The 18,622-nt window shown below is 47.1% G+C and overlaps 1 protein-coding gene across 1 annotated transcript in view; it reads right to left on the reverse strand.

The window, feature by feature from the left end:
• Window positions 1-18,026, reverse strand: part of LOC129703163 (ventricular zone-expressed PH domain-containing protein homolog 1-like) — a 32,897-nt gene extending 14,871 nt beyond the window's left edge. The window contains exons 1-5 of the mRNA XM_055645330.1: window positions 17,975-18,026; window positions 16,710-16,994; window positions 14,129-14,252; window positions 6,328-6,467; window positions 5,625-5,755 (exon numbers count right to left, since the gene is read on the reverse strand). Of these exons, the coding sequence (XP_055501305.1) occupies window positions 5,625-5,755; window positions 6,328-6,467; window positions 14,129-14,252; window positions 16,710-16,994; window positions 17,975-18,026 (732 nt within the window). The remainder of the gene's footprint in view (window positions 1-5,624; window positions 5,756-6,327; window positions 6,468-14,128; window positions 14,253-16,709; window positions 16,995-17,974) is intronic.
• Between the last annotated feature and the right edge of the window lie 596 nt (window positions 18,027-18,622).

An 18,622-nucleotide genomic window follows, 5' to 3' on the forward strand; every position in this document is an offset into this window, starting at 1 on the left:
ATGCCAAACCAAATTTACATTTATACCAAATTTACATTTATGCGAATGAACTTACAAATCTGTACGTCTTTGGAGTGTGAAAGGACACGGGGAGAACGTACAAACTCCGTACAGACAGCACCCGTGGTCAGGATGGAATCCATGTCTCTGGTGCTGCAAGTACTATAAGGCAGCAACACCACCTTGTCGCCCTATTCCGGTACCTATCCCTATTCGCCCCTAGTGTGTCTACACAAAATAGGGGCAATTTTACAGAAGGCCCATTAACGTACAAACCCGCACGTCTTTGAGATGTGGGAGGAAACCGGAGCACCCGGAAGAAGGCCGCGTGGTCACAGGGAGAGCGTGCAAACTCCAGGCAGACAGCACCCGAGGTCAGGATCGAACCCGGGTCGCTTGGCATGGTGAGGCAGCAGCTCTACCGCTGCCCCACCGTGCCTCCCCCTATGCTGGTGTGTTTATGTTGTGGGGGGTTTACTGCGAAAGGCACTGGGTGGTTTGGGCATCGTGTCAACCCAGTCTGGGCCAAGCCCATTCAGGAATTTCTCCCCATTGGTACTGACATTTACATTTTAATAGTCCCCTTTCATTAATATTTTTATTACAAGAATGTTTCTGCTTTCATTCCTGTAGTGCTGCTTCTATCTCGTGGTGCCATTCAGTCTGCTGTCCCAGCTGCGTTTGGCACATGAAACCTCCAATTGAACTCATTATCTGTTCTCCCTTTCAGAGATACACTGTGGAAAGAGACCCTTCGGCCCACCGAGTCCGTGCCGACAAGCAATCACCCCATACACTAATTCTATCCCACATACTGGCGGATAGTGTACAGAAGCCAATTGATCTACACGTCAACACATCCTTGGAGTGTGGGAGGAAACTGGAGCACCCGGAGAAAACCCACGCGGTCACAAGGAGACGGTACAAACTCCGCACAGACAGCACCCAAGGTCAGGATCGAACTCAGGTCTCTGGTGCTGTAAAGGCAGCATCTCTACTGCTGTGCCACTGTGCCACCTGTACCTGTATCGACAAATGTGGTTATGCAGGAACATATCTAATTTATACAGTTAGTTTGGGCTTGTGTATATTGTCAGGTATACCGAGGTACAGTGAAAATCCTTTGTTTGTTTTGTGCTATCCAGTCAGCGGAAAGACTGTCTTGAGATTACAATCTAGTCGATCACAGTGTGGAGATGCAAGATAAAGGGAATAACAGGTAGTGCATGATAAAGTCCAGTAAGGTCAGATTAAAGATAGTCCGATGGGTCTCCGTTGAGGTGGATGGTAGGTCAGGACCGCTCTCTAGTTGGTGATAGGATGGCTCAGTTGCCTGATAGCAGCTGGGAAGAAATTGTCATATCTGGGTGATGGACACAAAATGCTGGAGTAACTCAGAGGGTCAGGCAGCATCTCCGGAGAGAAGGAATGGATGAATCTCTGGGGCGAAGGGATGGACTTGAGCTGAAACAACGTTTCAGGTCAAGACCCTTCTGCAGTCAGAGTTACTCCAGCATTTTGTGTCTATCTTCGGTGTAAACCAGCACCTGCATGTCCTTCCTGCATACGTGGAGGTGATACCAGTTAATATTGGGAGAGCTGAAATCCCCAACTTCTATCAATGTTGTTTCTCTACTCTGGATTTTCCCTCTTTTACTGCTCCTCCGACTCTTATCCAAAGATCCATGCTCTTTGAGAAGTTAAGGGGACTGTATGTCGAGGATGTATGTGGACCCTTCCCTTAGAGATGGTCAGATACCTCCACAGCCAACCTGCACTGAAAGAGTAAAATAACATGGAGATGAGATTAATTTAAAATTGTATAACAGTCTGGTCAGGATTTTATAAGCAACGCATTTCAATTGTATAGTTATTCATAATTAAAATCTCTGCTTCCTGCACTGGGATTCCTGCTGGCATTGTAATATTAATAAACTGGCTGATCAAGCACCCTGGAGATAATATTGATGTAAATCTAATAATAAGCATTCACTGCATTCATCTGGAACTGTTTTATGGTCTGGCAGAGGTTCATGAACAGAGCCAAATGTTGGGAAAGTGCGTTTCAACATGAGCTGGAGCCAGAAGCTACCTTCTACTTAGAATAAAATGATATTTCGTCTCCAAAAACACTTTTTTTATTAAAAAGAGGAACAAAGCTCACGATCAGAGTGATTAAAAGAATTATCACCATTCCTTGAGCGAAGGGATGGACTCGAGCCTTAACGACGTTTCAGGTCGAGACCCTTCTGCAGTCAGAGTTACTCCAGCATGGGATAGAGCCATATTATTTTGTTACAAAGCAAACCATCGCAGTTTATTTTGTGGGCAGCACGGTTGTTCAGCGGTAGAGTTACTGCCTTACAGCGCCAGAGACCCGTGTTCGATGCTGGCTATGGGTGCTGTCTGCACGGAGTTTGTCCATTCTCTCTGTGACCCCCGTGGGTTTTCTCCGGGCGCTCCGGTTTCCTCTCACACTCCAAAGTCGTGCAGGTTTGTAGGTCTATTGGCTTCAGTAAAAATTGTGAATTGTTCCCTGTGTGTAGGATAGTACTAGTGTACGGGGCGATTGCTGGTCGGCGTGGAATCGGTGGGCCGATTGGCATGTTTGCATGCTGTATCTACAAAGTCTATAGTCTAAAGTACTCGATGAAGAGGTCACTTCCTGATTCAATTCAGGTCTTTTGTTATGTGATATTTTCCTCGGTTTTTTTTTCCAACATACAGGGAGGCGATAGAATCATTAAAAAAATAAATCTCTTCAGTTTGCCGGCCCAAAGCCCTGTCCCACTGTACGAGTTCATTCAAGAGTTCTCCCGAGTTTAAAAAAAAATCAAAATCGTGGAAGCACGTAGAATGTACGTAGCGGGTACGTCGGAGCTCGGGGACGTCTCTTAGCGGCTCGTAACGCTAACGGCAGGTACTCGGGAAACGCTGTGAGCAGGAAGACTCATGAAGATTTTTCAACATGTTGAAAAATGTCCACGAGAGCCCCGAGTACCTACGAGCGGCCATTACCGTAATTCTCCGAGTTCGAATCAGGGCAAACTCGGGAGAACTCTTGAATGAACTCATACAGTGGGACGGCTTTAAATATCAGTTAAATCTGAGCAAGGGCCAATGTATAATCTTAGAAACATAGAAACATAGAAAATAGGTGCAGGAGTAGGACATTCGGCCCTTCAAGCCTGCACCGCCATTTGATATGATCATGGCTGATCATCCAACTCAGTATCCCATCCCTGCCTTCTCTCCATACCCCCTGATCCCTTTAGCCACAAGGGCCACATCTAACTCCCTCTTAAATATAGCCAATGAACTGTGGCCTCAACTACCTTCTGTGGCAGAGAATTCCACAGATTCACCACTCTCTGTGTAAAAAATGATTTCCTCATCTCGGTCCTAAAAGTCTTTCCTCTTATCCTTAAACTGTGACCCTTAGTTCTGGACTTCCCCAACATCGGGAATAATCTTCCTGCATCTAGCCTGTCCAACCCCTTAAGAATCTTGAACTGAAAATAATTAAATTATTCAGAACGTATTGAATTAGTCTGATAATACGAGCGCACTTGTACTAGTTGTGTGCGAGCAACCAGATTCACAATAAACCACCTTGCAAAGACTGGTTATTGTAAACGGCAAACCTAAATACAGGACATTTAAAAGGGAAATTAGGAGATAAAAAAGGGGACATATTTCATTGGTCTTCCATTCTTATCTTTTATTTATTTGTTGTCATTTCACCACTGACCTTTGTCCAACCACCCGCTTAATCAAACCTCTACCCTCGTCTGTATATGTAGATCAGTCTCTATATTCCTGATCCATGTCGGGTTTTTATACAGACTTCCCGTGGAATGTGATCTAGCGCATGCGTGCTATTCGGGGAGTGGCGCGGACACTCTGATAAGGATTAGTTGTAATGTAGAGGCTTTGTTCTTGCCTCCGTGCTTCATGGCTAGTAAAGAACTTTACATGAAGTTACACTACTTGTCGTTGTTGAACTACTCAGCCTGCATCTGTATCCACCTATCACTCACCAGAATATGCCCTGCCCGCCCCCCCCACCACCCTTCCAGTTTCACCCCCCCCCTCCAATCCCCAACTCCAATCACCCTGACCCTTGTTCTACAGAGATGCTGCCAGACCCGCCAAATGACTCCAGCACTTTGTGTCTTTTTAATGTCAACCAGCATCTGCAGTTCCTTGCCTCCAGAATCAAATTAAAATGTTAGTGTTCTGGTTCCTGAAGCTGCAATTACTGTAATGCAAATCCATAATGTGCCATCCTCACTGTTCACTTTCCTGGCACTTCACACACCAAAGGAAACATACTGATTGATCCACTCAAATATGAACGCTTCAACATAAAGTTTAGTTTAGTTTAGTAGGGTGGGAGATTGCAACCTTCACGAGGTCCGCCCTGTTTCAGCGACATGCAATCAACCCGACATGCACAAACAAAAGTTCAAATAGAACAAGTTGACCTACAACTTTAGGCTGTGCATGCCATACGCAAGAAGAAGTTTAGTTTAGTTGCGTTTATTGTCACGTGTATCGAGGTGCAGTGAAAAGCTTCTTCTTGCGTGCTAACCAGTCAGCGGAAAGACAATACATGATTACAATCCAGCCACCCACAGTGTTCATATACAGGATAAAGGTAATAACATTTTGTGAGAGGAGTTTAAGAAGATCATGGATAAAAGTAGGAAACGTTGCTGTAGGAATAGAGATTTAGGATTGAGGAGCGATTGTAAGATGTGATTGTAGACCTGCTCCTGTGGCCAGCACGCAAATAGTCGCCGGGGTTGGGCGCCATCTTGGAGCAATGTATTTACAACTTAGAACATGGGGGTTGGCCATTTGGCCCATCAGGTCCGAGGCAGCCCAGAGGAACATCCTATTGCCCCCATTCTCTCTTTACTTCCATGCAGCCTATTCTCTCTCTCATGCCAATTTGATACATTTACCACTTATTTACACAAAGGGAGGGGTAACAGTGGCTCAGCTGGTAGAGCTGCTGCCTCACGGTGCCAGAGACCCGGGTTCGATCTTGACCTTGGGTGCTGTCTGGCTGGAGTTTGCACATTCTCCCTGTGACCGTGAGAGCCATTTCTGCACGGTCAAACCCTCTCCCCCCCATCACCCTATGCCACCCATCACTCTCCAGACTTAGTCCTGCCCCCAACTTCCCTTTTCCAGCTTTCTCGGCCCCCCACCCCCCCCCCCGTACGATCAGTCTGAAGCCGGCACGGGCCGTCAGGGTAGGCACAGTAGGCACTGCCTACCCTGACTAAAATTATAAAATGGTCATTATTTTATATATATAAAAAATATTTAAAATATATGTAAAACGTATATAAAATAGTCATACATAGTAAAGGCACGGCGTTACTCCAGTGCATTGTGTTTTTATCAAAGATAGACAGAAAAAGCTGGAGTAACTCAGTGGGTCAGGCAGCATAGCTGCTCCAGGTTTTTGTGGCTATCTTCGGTTTAAGCCGTCTGCATCTGCAGTTGCTTCCTACATGTTGTGTTTTTATGTTGAGTTAACATTCCCCAGAATGGAGCTGCAGTTTGACTAGATCCCTTCGCAATGTTATTGCATGTTGTAAAATGTTCACCTTCTGATAATGAATAGTCTGTGTCATCGCCGTCTCAAAGCTGTGCGTCCCCCTCAGCTGTGCCTTCTCCCAGAGGGCTTTCAGGACTCGTACTGAGGCGTCTTGTGAGGATAAGGGCTCGTGGAATCGCTCTGTGAACGACAAGCAAACACAGGCAGTGAAGAAAGCGAATGGCATGTTGGCCTTTATAACGAGAGGAGTTGAGTATAGGAGCAAACTTCTGCAGTTGTACAGGGCCCTATCGAGACTACACCTGGAGTATTGGATGCAGTTTTGGTCCCCTAATTTGAGGAAGGACATTTTTACGATTGAGGGAGCGCAGCGGAGGTTTACAAGGTTAATTCTCGGAATGGCGTGACTGTCATATGCTGAGAGAATGGAGCGGCTGGGCTTGTACACTCTGGAGTTTAGAAGGATGAGAGGGGATTGGCTTGGTAGATGTAAAAATTGTCCCTAGTGTGTGTAGGATAGTGTTAATGTGCGGGGATCGCTGGCCGGCGCGGACCCGGTGGGCCGAAGGGCCTGTTTCCGTGCTGTATCTCTAAACTATGGAGCACTATACATGATCGTTACACATGATCATGATCCATGATCTCTATACATGATAACTAGACATGATCCCAATTGAGCCGTCCCATATTTTTGTGCTTTGGTCCATGTGACAACTATCCACTTGACTGATGTATTGAAGTAAGGAACTCACCTGCTGGGAGAGGAACATGATGTAAATCCACAGCTGAGGCTGCTGACTGTTGAGAAGGAAGCTGGACTTGCTGTAGAGGCAGTAAAATCCTTTCTGCGGACAGCTGAATAGGACTTTTGCTGTACACCCGCCAATGGAATCTACAAAGGAATAATGGGAAAATGATAGACATTTTCACTTGAGTATAACAGTCAGCTGAAAACTATTCAAACAATTCAAACTAAACAAGAAATTGTAGAGAAGATAAACACAAAAAGCTGGAGAAACTCTGCGGGTCGGGCAGCATCTCTGGAGAAAAGACATAGATAATGTCTTGGGTCGAGACCCTTCATCAGATCAGTCTGAAGAAGGGTCTCGACCTGAAACGTCACCTATTCCTTTTCTCCAGAGATGCTGCCCGACCCGCTGAGTTACTCCAGCTTTTTGGGTCTATCTTCGGTTTAAACCAATATCTGCAATTCCTTCCTACACAAGAAATAGTAAATAGTTGTGGATGTAGCCCGGTCCATCACACAGATCAGAGTCTTGTCCCTGCTTCTGCCTAGCAGTAGTTATGGGAGCTTGAAAGTGTGCGCACCACCAGACTCAGGAACAGCTTCTTCCCCTCTGTTACCAGGCTTCTGAACGGTACCAGCGCTTCCATAAGCTAGGTACTGTCCGATTCACTCCATCCCATTGCGGACATTGGACGTTGTCTAAAGGATGCACTACAATGCTGAGAACTAATGAAAACGCCAGCAGCGGTGTTCGGTTATTCGCACTTTTTTTTTTTTGTTTTTTTTGGTGTGTCTAATGTTAGTTTAGGTGTCTCTTGGTGTGTCTGTGGCGGGGGGGGTCGGGGGGGGGGGGAGGGGGGAGGGAGAGGGCAAAACCACTTTCGGTCGCCTCCATCGACGGGAGAGGCGACTTTTTCCATGTCGCCTCCCTTGCGACCTAACAGCTTCGATTGGAGTGGCCATTCCTGGAGTCGGGCCCGGAGCTTCAGCAGCGGGCGCAGCGCGGACTTTTCCATCGCGGAGCGGGGCGAACCCTTGCCGGGGGTCGCCAGAGAGGAGTGCTCCGATCTCTGGCTTGGTGACCACTTTGGCATCATGGGGCTGTGATCGAGCAGAGCTTTCTAGATGTTTGTGTTCAATTTTTTGTGTATTAGACTAAGTGGGACCCCGTTGGGTCCCATGCTCACACGGGAGGGCTGGTCCCCCAACGCAATATTCCACTTCTCCACCAATTCCAATATTGGTGGGCCAGTGAGGGGGGGGGCTTTCTGGGAGTGCTAGTATGGGTCGTTACATGGAAAAATATAGAAATTAGGTGCAGGAGTAGGCCATTCGGCCCTTCGAGCCTGCACCGCCATTCAATATGATCATGACTGATCATCCAACTCAGTATCCCGTACCTGCCTTCTCTCCATACCCCCTGATCCCCTTTAGTCACAAGGGCCACATCTAACTCCCTCTTAAATATAGCCAATTAAATGGCCTCAACAACCTTCTGTGGCAGAGAATTCCAGAGATTCACCACTGTTGTGGGCTGAAGGGACAGTTCTGAAGGGAAATTCAGATGTGTTATTTCGGGTCGGTACCTTTCTTCACACCTCACCTATGCAAGTTCTCCAGAGATGCTGCCTGACCCGCTGAGAGTAACTCCAGCATTTTTTGTGTCCTTTTTTGGAAACCAGCATCCCTGGGATGGCGGGACTGTCATATGAGGAAAGATTAGCGTTTCGAAGGATGAGGGGGATCTTATAGAAACATATAAGATTATAAAAGGACTAGACAAGCCAGATGCAGGAAAAATGTTCCCAATGTTGGGCGAGTCCTGAACCAGGGGCCACAGTCTTAGAATAAAGGGGAGGCCATTTAAGACTGAGGTGAGAAAAAACGTTTTCACCCAGAGAGTTGTGAATTTGTGGAATTCCCTGCCACAGTGGGCAGTGGAGGCCAAGTCACTGGATGGATTTAAGAGAGAGTTAGATAGAGCACCAGGGGCTAGTGGAATCAAGGGATATGGGGAGAAGGCAGGCACGGGTTATTGATTGGGGACGATCAGCCATGATCACAATGAATGCTGGTGCTGGCTCGAAGGGCGAATGGCCTCCTCCTGCACCTATTTTCTATGTCTATGTCTATCAGCAGTTCCTTCTGTCCTCCTTGGACTTTTGGTGTTTGGTTTAGTTTAATATTGTCGCGTGATATCCAGTGAGTGACATGGGGTCCCGTGCAATTTTGATTCTGTACCTTACTCTTCAAAGCTGGTTTTCAGAAGTTATTCCTGTAAACTTGTCAGTGCAGCCACAGCGTCAAAATCCAAACTCATCCACACAATCCGTTTTGTTAACCGGACCCAACTTTTCGCCACTGGTGTCAGAGGCTTTCCTGTTTAGATTTCGAGCAAAAATTGGCTTTCGTGCCCTTCAACTCTCAACACAGAACGTTCAAGTTCCGAGAATTTTAAGCGCTTTCACAGAACCGAAAAATCAGTTCTATCTCCAAGGCACTTTGTTCACAGCTATTAGTCTGAAGAGACTTGAAACATCGTGGAGCTGGCAATTCCTTCGGAGCTTGGACTTATACACATGCAGAAACAGCAACTAAATCTCCATTGAAAAACATGTTTAAATGCAGAATGTTATTGAAAATCCCTGCAGGAATTCTAATGTTTCTTTTTGCATTTCAAGTGTTTTGCAAAGTTGTAGAAATCGTATTTTAAAAGTCACACATTTTTAAAAAAGTGATACAGCGTGGAAAACAGACCCCTTTCTTCGCCCACCGCGTCCACGATGGCCATCGGTCACCGGTTCATACATTCCTATGATATTCCCACTTTCACGTCCCACTCCCAACACACTAGGGGCAATTTACAGAGGGCCAATTAAGCTACAAAATCGCATGTCTTTGGGGTCAAGAGAAAAACCGGGAGCACCCGTAGGAAAACCACTATGGTCAGAGGGAAGATGTACAAATTCCACCACATGGACAGCACCCAAGGTCAGGATCGAACCCGTGTGTCTCTGGCGCTGTGAGGGTAGCGACTTTACCAGCTGTGACACTGTGCCACCCATAAAATGTAGATTTAAGTGTAAGAACTAAACTTCAAATACATTCATTTGCCCCCTCTCCTAGCTGTGATGTAAAGAACCCAGAAGTATCTTTGTAGTCTTGAGCTCCACACATAGAAAAATAGACACTAGGTGCAGGGGTAGGCCATCCGGCCCTTTCGTGTCAGCACCGCCATTCATTTACGATCTTGGCTAATCATCTAAATCAATACCCATTCCTGCTTTTACCCATGAATCCCTTGATTCCATTTAGCCCGTAGAGCTAAATCCAACTCTCTCTTGAAAACATCAAGTGAATTGGCCTCCACTGCCTTCTGTTTGGCAGAGAATTTCACACAAGTAAATGGGATTCATTTTAAAAAGCAGAAAGCTTTGTAAACTTGGGCAAGGAGACAACAAGCAAGCTGGAATAACTCAGGAGTGGACCACAATGACTCCGCTTCTGGAGAAATGAGATGCCGAGGAAGGGCGAAATTTTCGGGTCGAGACCCTTCTTCAGACTGTAAAGGGGTTGTTTGATTTACCATCAGCCGCCGTATAACAAAGATAGATTGATGGAAGTCGGGGGGGGGGGGGGGCGGGGGGAGTTGCTGGGGATGGGGTCCGAGATGGTGACAGGGTGTGAAAAATACGCTCTTAACTTTAAGTGGCCACGGGCTTGATGTTGGCAGAGAGGTTTCTCGGGAGACCCTACAGCAGGGGGGGGCAGTTCAGTGGATGGAGCGCAGCCAGGGACAGCTGCACTGTGGTGTCTTTCTATTGTGGAAGGAGGCTCTGTCTAGCTATCTCCTCGCCAATACAAATACAACCTCCAGCTCGCAACCCATCCAATGGATACGGCCACACATAGTTGGCTAATCCTAAATCCCAGGATGCCGTAAACTTTTTTGTTTTTTACTTAAAGTTGGGAAACAAAAAAGAAACTACAGATCTCTCTAAGGGGCCACGAAAGCGAAATTCAAGATTCTCAGAGCCCTGGTCGCTGCAGAGAACGAGAATGGCGACAATTTCGGGTCAAACATCCTTTCAACTCACTGGATCTGATTTTCATCAGAAGAGACATCTTTTAGTTTTAGTTTAGAGATACAGACGTGGGGGGGAAACAGGTGCCCCGGGGGACCCACCGGATGATGATAATACATTAGCATTACCCGTGGCAGGACTGGCCAGCGAGTGTGGCCAGCTTGCCCGATGGCAAAGTGGGGGGAATTGAAGTGGACCCCCTATATCAAGTCCTGGGCCCCAGATGAAGTGCGGACCCTGATGAAGCTGATGCGGCCCCCTTGGAACTCTCCAGCCCTGCTCCAACAAATATTTTTATGACACCAGTCCGTCACGGCCCCCCCAGACAACCGCTACACCACACTTTTTTACTTATAAGGGGAAATTTACACCAAGCCCATTAACCTACAAAAACAATCTGTACGTCTTGGGAGGGGCCGTGGGCGAGGAAACCTTTATATTTACTTCCACCAATCAAAAGCTTTTTTTGTAAGCGTGTTGTCCAGTCAGAGATAAAAGACTATAAATACATTACAATCCGACCTGTCCTCAGTGTAAAGATATTAGCATTACAGGGTATCATTTGAATTTGAATTTGAATTTTAATGATGGCAAGTGCAAGATGAAGTGGCACCCAATCGTAAAGATAGTTTGAATGGTCTCCCCCTTGAAAGGTGGGAGGTCAGGACCCCGTCCTCGACTTAGCATTGGTGATAAATTTCCAATTAAAACATACAGTACGTGCTATAACACTAGGATAAGCGCTCAACCAAGCACAAAAACAACATCAATGCCAAAGGTAAGTTTAACTACCTATACACATTATGTTAAGGACAACTAACTAAGCAATCCATCGATCGCATTCGAGCGACCATAGAAACATCGAAAATAGGTGCAAGAGTAGGCCTTTCAGCCCTTCGAGCCATCACCACAATTCAATGTGATCATGCTCATCCGATCACTCAAAAATCAGTATCCCGTTCCTGCTTTCCCCCTTCCCCCTATCCCTTGATTCCGTTTGCCCCAAGATGCTAAATCTCTCTTCTTGAAAACATCCAGTTAATTGGCCTCCAAAGCTTTTCTGTGGCAGAGAATTCCACAGATTTGCCACGCCTCCTGGTGTCCCTGGGTGAACTAGCTACATGTACCAAACTGTGATGGTGTTGATGCCAGTATATCAAGGGGAACCATCCCTTCACTGCGGTTTCGTTGAGTCAGGCCCACGACACATTAGGAAGGCTCAGCAGTTAGTTATGGAGTCCCAGAATGGATGTTCAGTTTGCCCTGATAATTACGCTGATGATTCAAATTTGAATTGTCCCCTGCCCGCCCCACCCCCCCCCCTCCCCCCACAACCATCCACCCCTAACCACAATCAGTCTGAAGAAGTGTCCCGACACCTGAAACTGTCACCATCCACGTCTTCTTGCCCAGGAGATGCGGCCTGAACGTAACTGATTAACTCTTGATAACTTTTGCTTAAAGAAAATCGACACCAAGGATTATTATGTTCAGTGTAGTTATGAATAAACCGGGGCTCCGATTTAACGATTTAAAAACCACTTACATAATTCTATTCTAAATCTCTAATTCCCTTTTGCCAAACTTCTTCTCCAATTGAAGGAGTTAGTGATTTGCGGTACAAAGTTGTTAGTGAGGACAAAAACTTATTTGTAAAGCGAATCTGTTTGCGGCAAAGCGCATGGTATATATGGCTACTGAACAGCGATACCTTTCCTGAAGCAGAACCTTTGAAAAAACAGGATAGACCCAGTAATACACATCTGTTGAAATAGCGCTGTAAATGAATCAATACACGCATTGTACACTTTTGGAGATTGCCCTTGTGAAATTATGTCTTCAATCTTAAACGTACGATCAAAACTTTCGAGCCAATATTAGTCACTTTTCTTTCCCTTCCCTTCCGTGCATCCATTATCAAGTCCCCCGGAGCGAGCCCAGAGCAGGTAATTTCCCAAAAGTAAGAGGGCCAGATTTTCCCCATAAGATATCGAATTGGATTATACAGATTTTCACCCATTTGTAATTATTAGAATTTGATTCCAAAAATTGACCGACGCGTGGGGTACATTTTTATTTAGAAGAGTCATTCATATCACTTTTTTTTTTAATGGGTCCCCCTGCTTACAATGATGCAAATAACAACCCAGTTCAGTTAGTTTATTGTCAACGTGTTGTACCGACGGTACGCAGTGAGGAAACATATATAAAATAGAGTCGCGGGAGCCAGGCCAGGCATTCGGCCCCTTGAGCCCGCACTGTCCATTCAATATGATCATGGCCTGATCATCCAAAATCAGTACCCAGTTCCGGCTACTCTTCTCTTGATTCCGTTAGCCCCAAGTGCTATATCCAAATCTTCTTGATACATCCCGGAATGGCGCTCCACCGCCTTCTGTGGCCAGAGAATATCCACAGATTCACAACTCTCTGGGTGAAACCGGTTTTCTCATCTCAGGCATAAATGCGCTTTCCCCTGATTCTTAAACTGTGACCCCTGCGTTCTGGACTCCCCCAACATGGGGAACAGGCGTTCCTCGAATCTAGCCTGTACTACTCCCTTAAGAATGTTTATGTTATTGGTTCTATAAGATCCACATCTTCTAAGTTCATGTGATATAAAGCCCCCTGGTCAATCCATTCGTTCATAATAGTGATTACAAGTCCTGAGCCAGTTGACAGTGTTATAGGAATGAGATTTAAGAATGTGAAGCCATATCTTTCCGCCTTGGACATGCGAAATATTCGCCTGGGTTTGGAGCTTATCTTGGGTGTCGACTAGAGCGCCATCTTGAGAATCATTGTCAGGGAATAACAGCGCCAGAACACATGTCTACACCATTCGTTAGGTGTTCTATACTGCTTATTATGGGCGGGCACGAGAATTGTCAGCAGCAGTTCCACCTTATGCGCACGGAGACACGGGCTTCGATCATGACTACGGAGTGTGCTGGTACCTAGTCTGTACGAGTGTTGTACAGTTTTCACGTGACCCTGCTGTGGCGTTTTCTCTGAGACTCTTCAGTTTCTTGTCACTACTCCAAAGACGATACAGATTTGTAGCGTTAATATCCCTTGGATATAACATGTAAAAATTGCTCTCTCGCATGTGGGAGAGTGGTTGAATGATTAGTTAATGTGCGGGGATCGCTGCGTGCGGAAATGCAGACACAGACCCGATGGCACTCTGAAGGGCCTGCATTCTTCGCCGTCAGTACCTTCTAAAATAAAAACTAACGTATAAACAAGCAATTCTAAGTTCCCATCGTACATTAGGACTACATCAATGTTTTGATTAATTTCACTGAAAAAAATACAGCCTATGTAAAAACAGTCCCTTCGCCCCCACCTAGTCCACTACGAACCTCCCATTCATGCCGGATTCACTGCCATCCCACAGATCCACTCCCTACACACGAGGGGCAATATAACAGATGGCCAATTAACTACAAACCCATTGTCATTGCAATGTGGCAGGAACCGCGCGCACCAGGAGGCAAACCCCTCAGTCACAGTGAGAACGTGCAAACTCCACACAGCAGCGACCCTGCCGCCAGAGTCAGGATCGAACCCAGGTGCTCTGGATGCGATGTGAGGCCAGTTAGGCCTATACCAGCGGAGCCACAGTGTCGCCTACTCGTGGACAAAATGGATCAGCCTATTTCTAACACATATTCCTCCCTGTCTTCTATGCCTAATACACGGACACCCCTCCCTCACCCCACAATACTCAGAAGATTTCTGGGGCTGGGGGGTTTCTGTTCTTTGTATGAAACAATGATATTTGTGGAAGTAAAATAGATGTCCAGGTAAAAGGGTGATGAGGCTGATGAATAGCCCAGACCTGAAGAGGAGGAGTTCACCGTTACGCAGTGTCATCGACCATGTTCCTCTGAGCGTGTGCCTGACTACGATCAGCTAATCCAGCACTGTAGTTCAATATGAGGCGGACTGATGTCATGTAATGGACAAACAGAGACTCCTATCTCCTTTATTCATTTTTTCAAACTAGGATGCCCAGGCAAGTAGGAAGCTGAATGGAGCAAGTTATCTGCCAGTCAGCCAAGGGGAGAAAATGTACTTAAATAAAAGATCAAGTTGTAGGCAAGAGATTTAGTGTGCGAGAGGAGGAGATCGCTGGGCTAGCACGCGAATCGGTGGGTCCGATCAGGGCCTGATTTCGCCACTAGGGATATCTTCTACAACTAAACTAAACCTAAGCCCTAAAGTTGTGTTGCTTGGGGGAGGCCAAACCGGCAAGCGCCATGCAATCTGCTGTAAAGACTAGATCCATGCATGAACTGCGCTTAGATTCTACAGAAGACATTAACAAAATGACTCACACAAAGATTGTTTGCAGAAATATAAGCACTCCGTGGTTTAAAAGATAATTTAATGATGCTTTAACACTGGCTGGTAATAGCAACCTGGCCAATTGCCCGGCCAATCATTTTCTCTAACTGCAAGGACTAACCCGTTCGTTCTGTCACCGCGCTCTTTCCCCCCCACACCCCCCACTTACAAGAGGTCTCGACCGGCAATCGTCGCCCATTCCTTTTTCTCCAAGAGACATTTTCGCCTCACCCGCTGGGTACTCCAACTCATTTTGTGTCTTCCATCTACGATCTATTTTTTAAACCAACATCTGCCAGTTTCACTGATATCCTGGTCCTCCTTGCCCCTGCGTTTCCCCCATTTTGGTGCGGTAGATCATTGTGGGGCGGATGTTTTTATGTGTATTGTTAAATTCTTTAATGTTGTGTGGTCTTATTTGATGTTGTGTGACTGCAACAGGGAAAGTCAAGTTTCACTACACCATTCTGGTGTATGTGATAATAAATGTCCTTGAAGGAAAGATTACGTGATTGCGGCTGCCTCTTCTGTCATCATTCCTCAGCTAACAAGGAAAAACCATGACCGTTCTACATTTCCTATGCATCATCCCCTTTGATTCTGCTCTTTTCACACCTATAAACCTTACATATTCTAGTTTGCACCACTCCCCCTGACATCTGTCTGCCAGAAGGAAGGGTTCTCGACGAGGAAATGTCGCCCATTCCTTCTCTCCACGAGATGCATGTGGTGGTTGCCAGGCCCGTGAGTGCTCCAGCATTTTGCTGTCCTATCTTTTTGGCCAATAGTGACCGCGTTATGATATAGTTGGAGAAAAATTGACGATGGGACTGTGTTTCAGCCTCGCGTCTTACACATCATTAGGATGAAAGCAACAACTGTTCGCTTCATCAACTTGCTGATTCACGCGTAGCGTTGGTTTTTCTGGTGGGTGGAAATTAATCGTTGTTGGCTCATCAGGAGGAGCCCTAGACTAAGTTAAGTGAGGGGGTGGCGGAGCGCGTGACACGATACCCTGTAAAAGACACAACGGATATAAAAAAAATTCGGAGAAAAGACACCCTACTTCACTATCTTATTTCCCAAGTCCACCAATCGCCTAACACTACACTGGACAATTGATACTCTTAAGTGGAGAGGCTAACAACCTGCGAAATAATGTGAGGATTTATGTAGGGGATATAGATTTTGTCGCAAGGCGGAACAACAGAAAATCACCTTGCTAATAAATGCGTGAATAGATTGCCACAGCTCGGGGGGTGGAGATGAGCAGCGTGTCTAAATGCGATGGTCTCAAAGAAGAATTTAGAGCTTCAGAGATACATCTTGGAAACAGGCCCTTTGGCCCCACGAGGCCGTGACCCCAATTATTTTTTTTTTTATACAATAGTAACACTAAGTGAAAAATATACACCTTACTAGATGTGCTAGCCTAGGCCAGCGCAGATCTCAGTGATGTGAATACTGCCGGTCATACGCGGTTAGTGTTTCGCGCGCTATCTCACGAAACAGACACCTGCCCAGGCAATAGCAGCCCGCGGGTTGACCAAGCCGCTTGTTCCGACTTGCGTAACCCTAGCAGTCAACCGAATCCTCACGCAGATCAGCCATTTAGTAACCACGTACTGCAACGGGGCATGGCGAGACTATTAGTGCGGGCGAGACGGACTGCGGCTCTGTGGGCTGCGAAGTCTGGAGGGCTCCGGGTCTCACCAGGTTCAAGGCCTTGCGCTTACACTCCAGCACAGTATTACGATAAACCTGCGAACAACTTCCGTCCTATTCACATGCGCTCTCTCATTGGCTCTCAAATGCCCTTTAGCGTATTGCATTTTTTACTTAGATTCTGGCCACGTCACCTGCACCAATTCCTCCGCCCCAGCGGGACGAGTTTACAACTTAACCGAGCCCAACTTTATAGGCCCTACAGTCATCATCCTGCAAGTACTTGTCGCAGGGTGGGCGCGCCGACAGTGCTGCTCCACCACCGGCGCCACGAGCACGCCACCGACCATCCAGCCGTCTTGACGCGTCCCGGCTGCCTCGCACTTTGTGCGCCAGGCTCCAACAGATTCTCCTCGCCGATAGCCCCCCTCAGGCCACGATGCGACAGCGACTTGTCCCCCTGCCGCGTTTTGCGGGCTCTTGACGTGTGCGGTGCAAAACAGACTGTCGTTATGGGGCCCCCACTGCACCACCCGCCACTCGACAAGCAAGACCAGGCAGTTCTCCCCTAGCGACGCGGTCAGGATAGAGTTAAGTGTGTCCGTATAGGAGAAAATGTGCCCAGCGCACCAAAGGGGCACACATGGTTTTCTGCAGTAATCTGTATAAACTAAACTGTTGCCGCGCCACATGTAGAATTCATGGCACAGCTGCTAGCGAAGCAGGCAATCCAAACCTATACCTCCAACAGCGAGCGTACTTGCGCTACAATGGAAAATACCCAGAGTGCAGGAAACAGTGGCGTCAACGGCCAACATCCGACAAGAGGTATAAGCGTCAGAGAGAGCCATGAGCAAGTGATAGCGTGTCGAATTAGGCCATTCAGCCCATCAAGCCCACGTCCTTTTCTCATCAATCATGGTGGTCTATCCTTCCCCCCTAACCCCATTCTATCTAGCCCTCTCTACAAACAAAGGAAACCTCCGAAACCTGTACTAATCAATAATCTATCTTCTTTTGCCTTAAAAAATTCCACTTGGCCTTCCACTGCCCTTCCTATTGTGCGCAAGGGCGACCAAGTACACCACGACAAGCGACTAGATCTCAACCTACCCTCCTGAAATAAAGAAGATAAAAATGTCTCACTCTATCTTCCGTTGACAAGAACGACTCCTCACACGTTGTTAATATCAGTGAACAGGGTCCATGTGAAGCCCTCTAAGTCCAGTGGTATCCTAGGACATCGTGACATTACCTTTCCCTAGAACTTTCCACACAATTCTGTAACGTTCACTGATGGGAGACACTAGCCATGGCGAATAGCGGAGTACGTTTACGTGGATGGTGTCGCTCACCATACAGCTAATCTGCAATGAACCTTCTCCACTGCGACGACAGCGCCGAGTTCCCCTTGTAATCACACGTAAGCGGCCTGTCCCACTGGACGCCATGAATGACGTCAGGGCAAATGGCGGCTTGGGTAAAGATTTTACACCACAAAATCCTGAAAAGCCGCGTTGTCAGTGCCCCATGTCAGCAGAGGCCCACCATAGCAGCGCATCCCATGCGTGTACGACGCAACGCTTCGCCCATGAGTCATGACGCGGTAGTAAATTATGTTGCCGTAAATTATGCCGCAAATGACGCGTTCTAAAAGTTGGGACAGCGACCCTTTATATCTCACAGCTTGTACAACAGTAGAATGGGTAGAGGCGCCATTTCCGAGTGGTATTGTGTTCCGTTTTTAGCTTGGGTGTACCAATCTTTCTCACTCCCCAATAAGGGACAAAAGATCAAAATGCCTCAGGGAAAATCACCGACTCGACCGTGGCTAGGGGTGAATGATGAGTTGGCTCGGGTGCTGCGCGGCCACAAACGCCAGCGGCAGGGGCAGCACTGAGGAGTTTTGGCCCGGTCTATTAACCAACCTCCGCGCGATGTGCTGGCCCGCGCAAAGTCCGGCGCCCCATCCAACTCATGAACCGATGATCAGCAAGAGGGAAGGAGTGGCGTGCGGTGGTGCGTTTCTGTCTCAGCAGTTTAAGCGAGAGTCCGAAGGATCGGACAGCTGAAACGCGGCACTGGCACTCACAGACGGGCCGAGGCGAGGCCAAGGGTGCACCGAGGCGCAGATGCTGACTGACTGCCACTCCCCCATGCGGCTCTTGCACTACATCGGTCTCCATGTGGCCGTAG

The sequence above is a fragment of the Leucoraja erinacea genome, chromosome 14 (genome assembly GCF_028641065.1).
Source record: "Leucoraja erinacea ecotype New England chromosome 14, Leri_hhj_1, whole genome shotgun sequence".
Taxonomy (NCBI): domain Eukaryota; kingdom Metazoa; phylum Chordata; class Chondrichthyes; order Rajiformes; family Rajidae; genus Leucoraja; species Leucoraja erinaceus.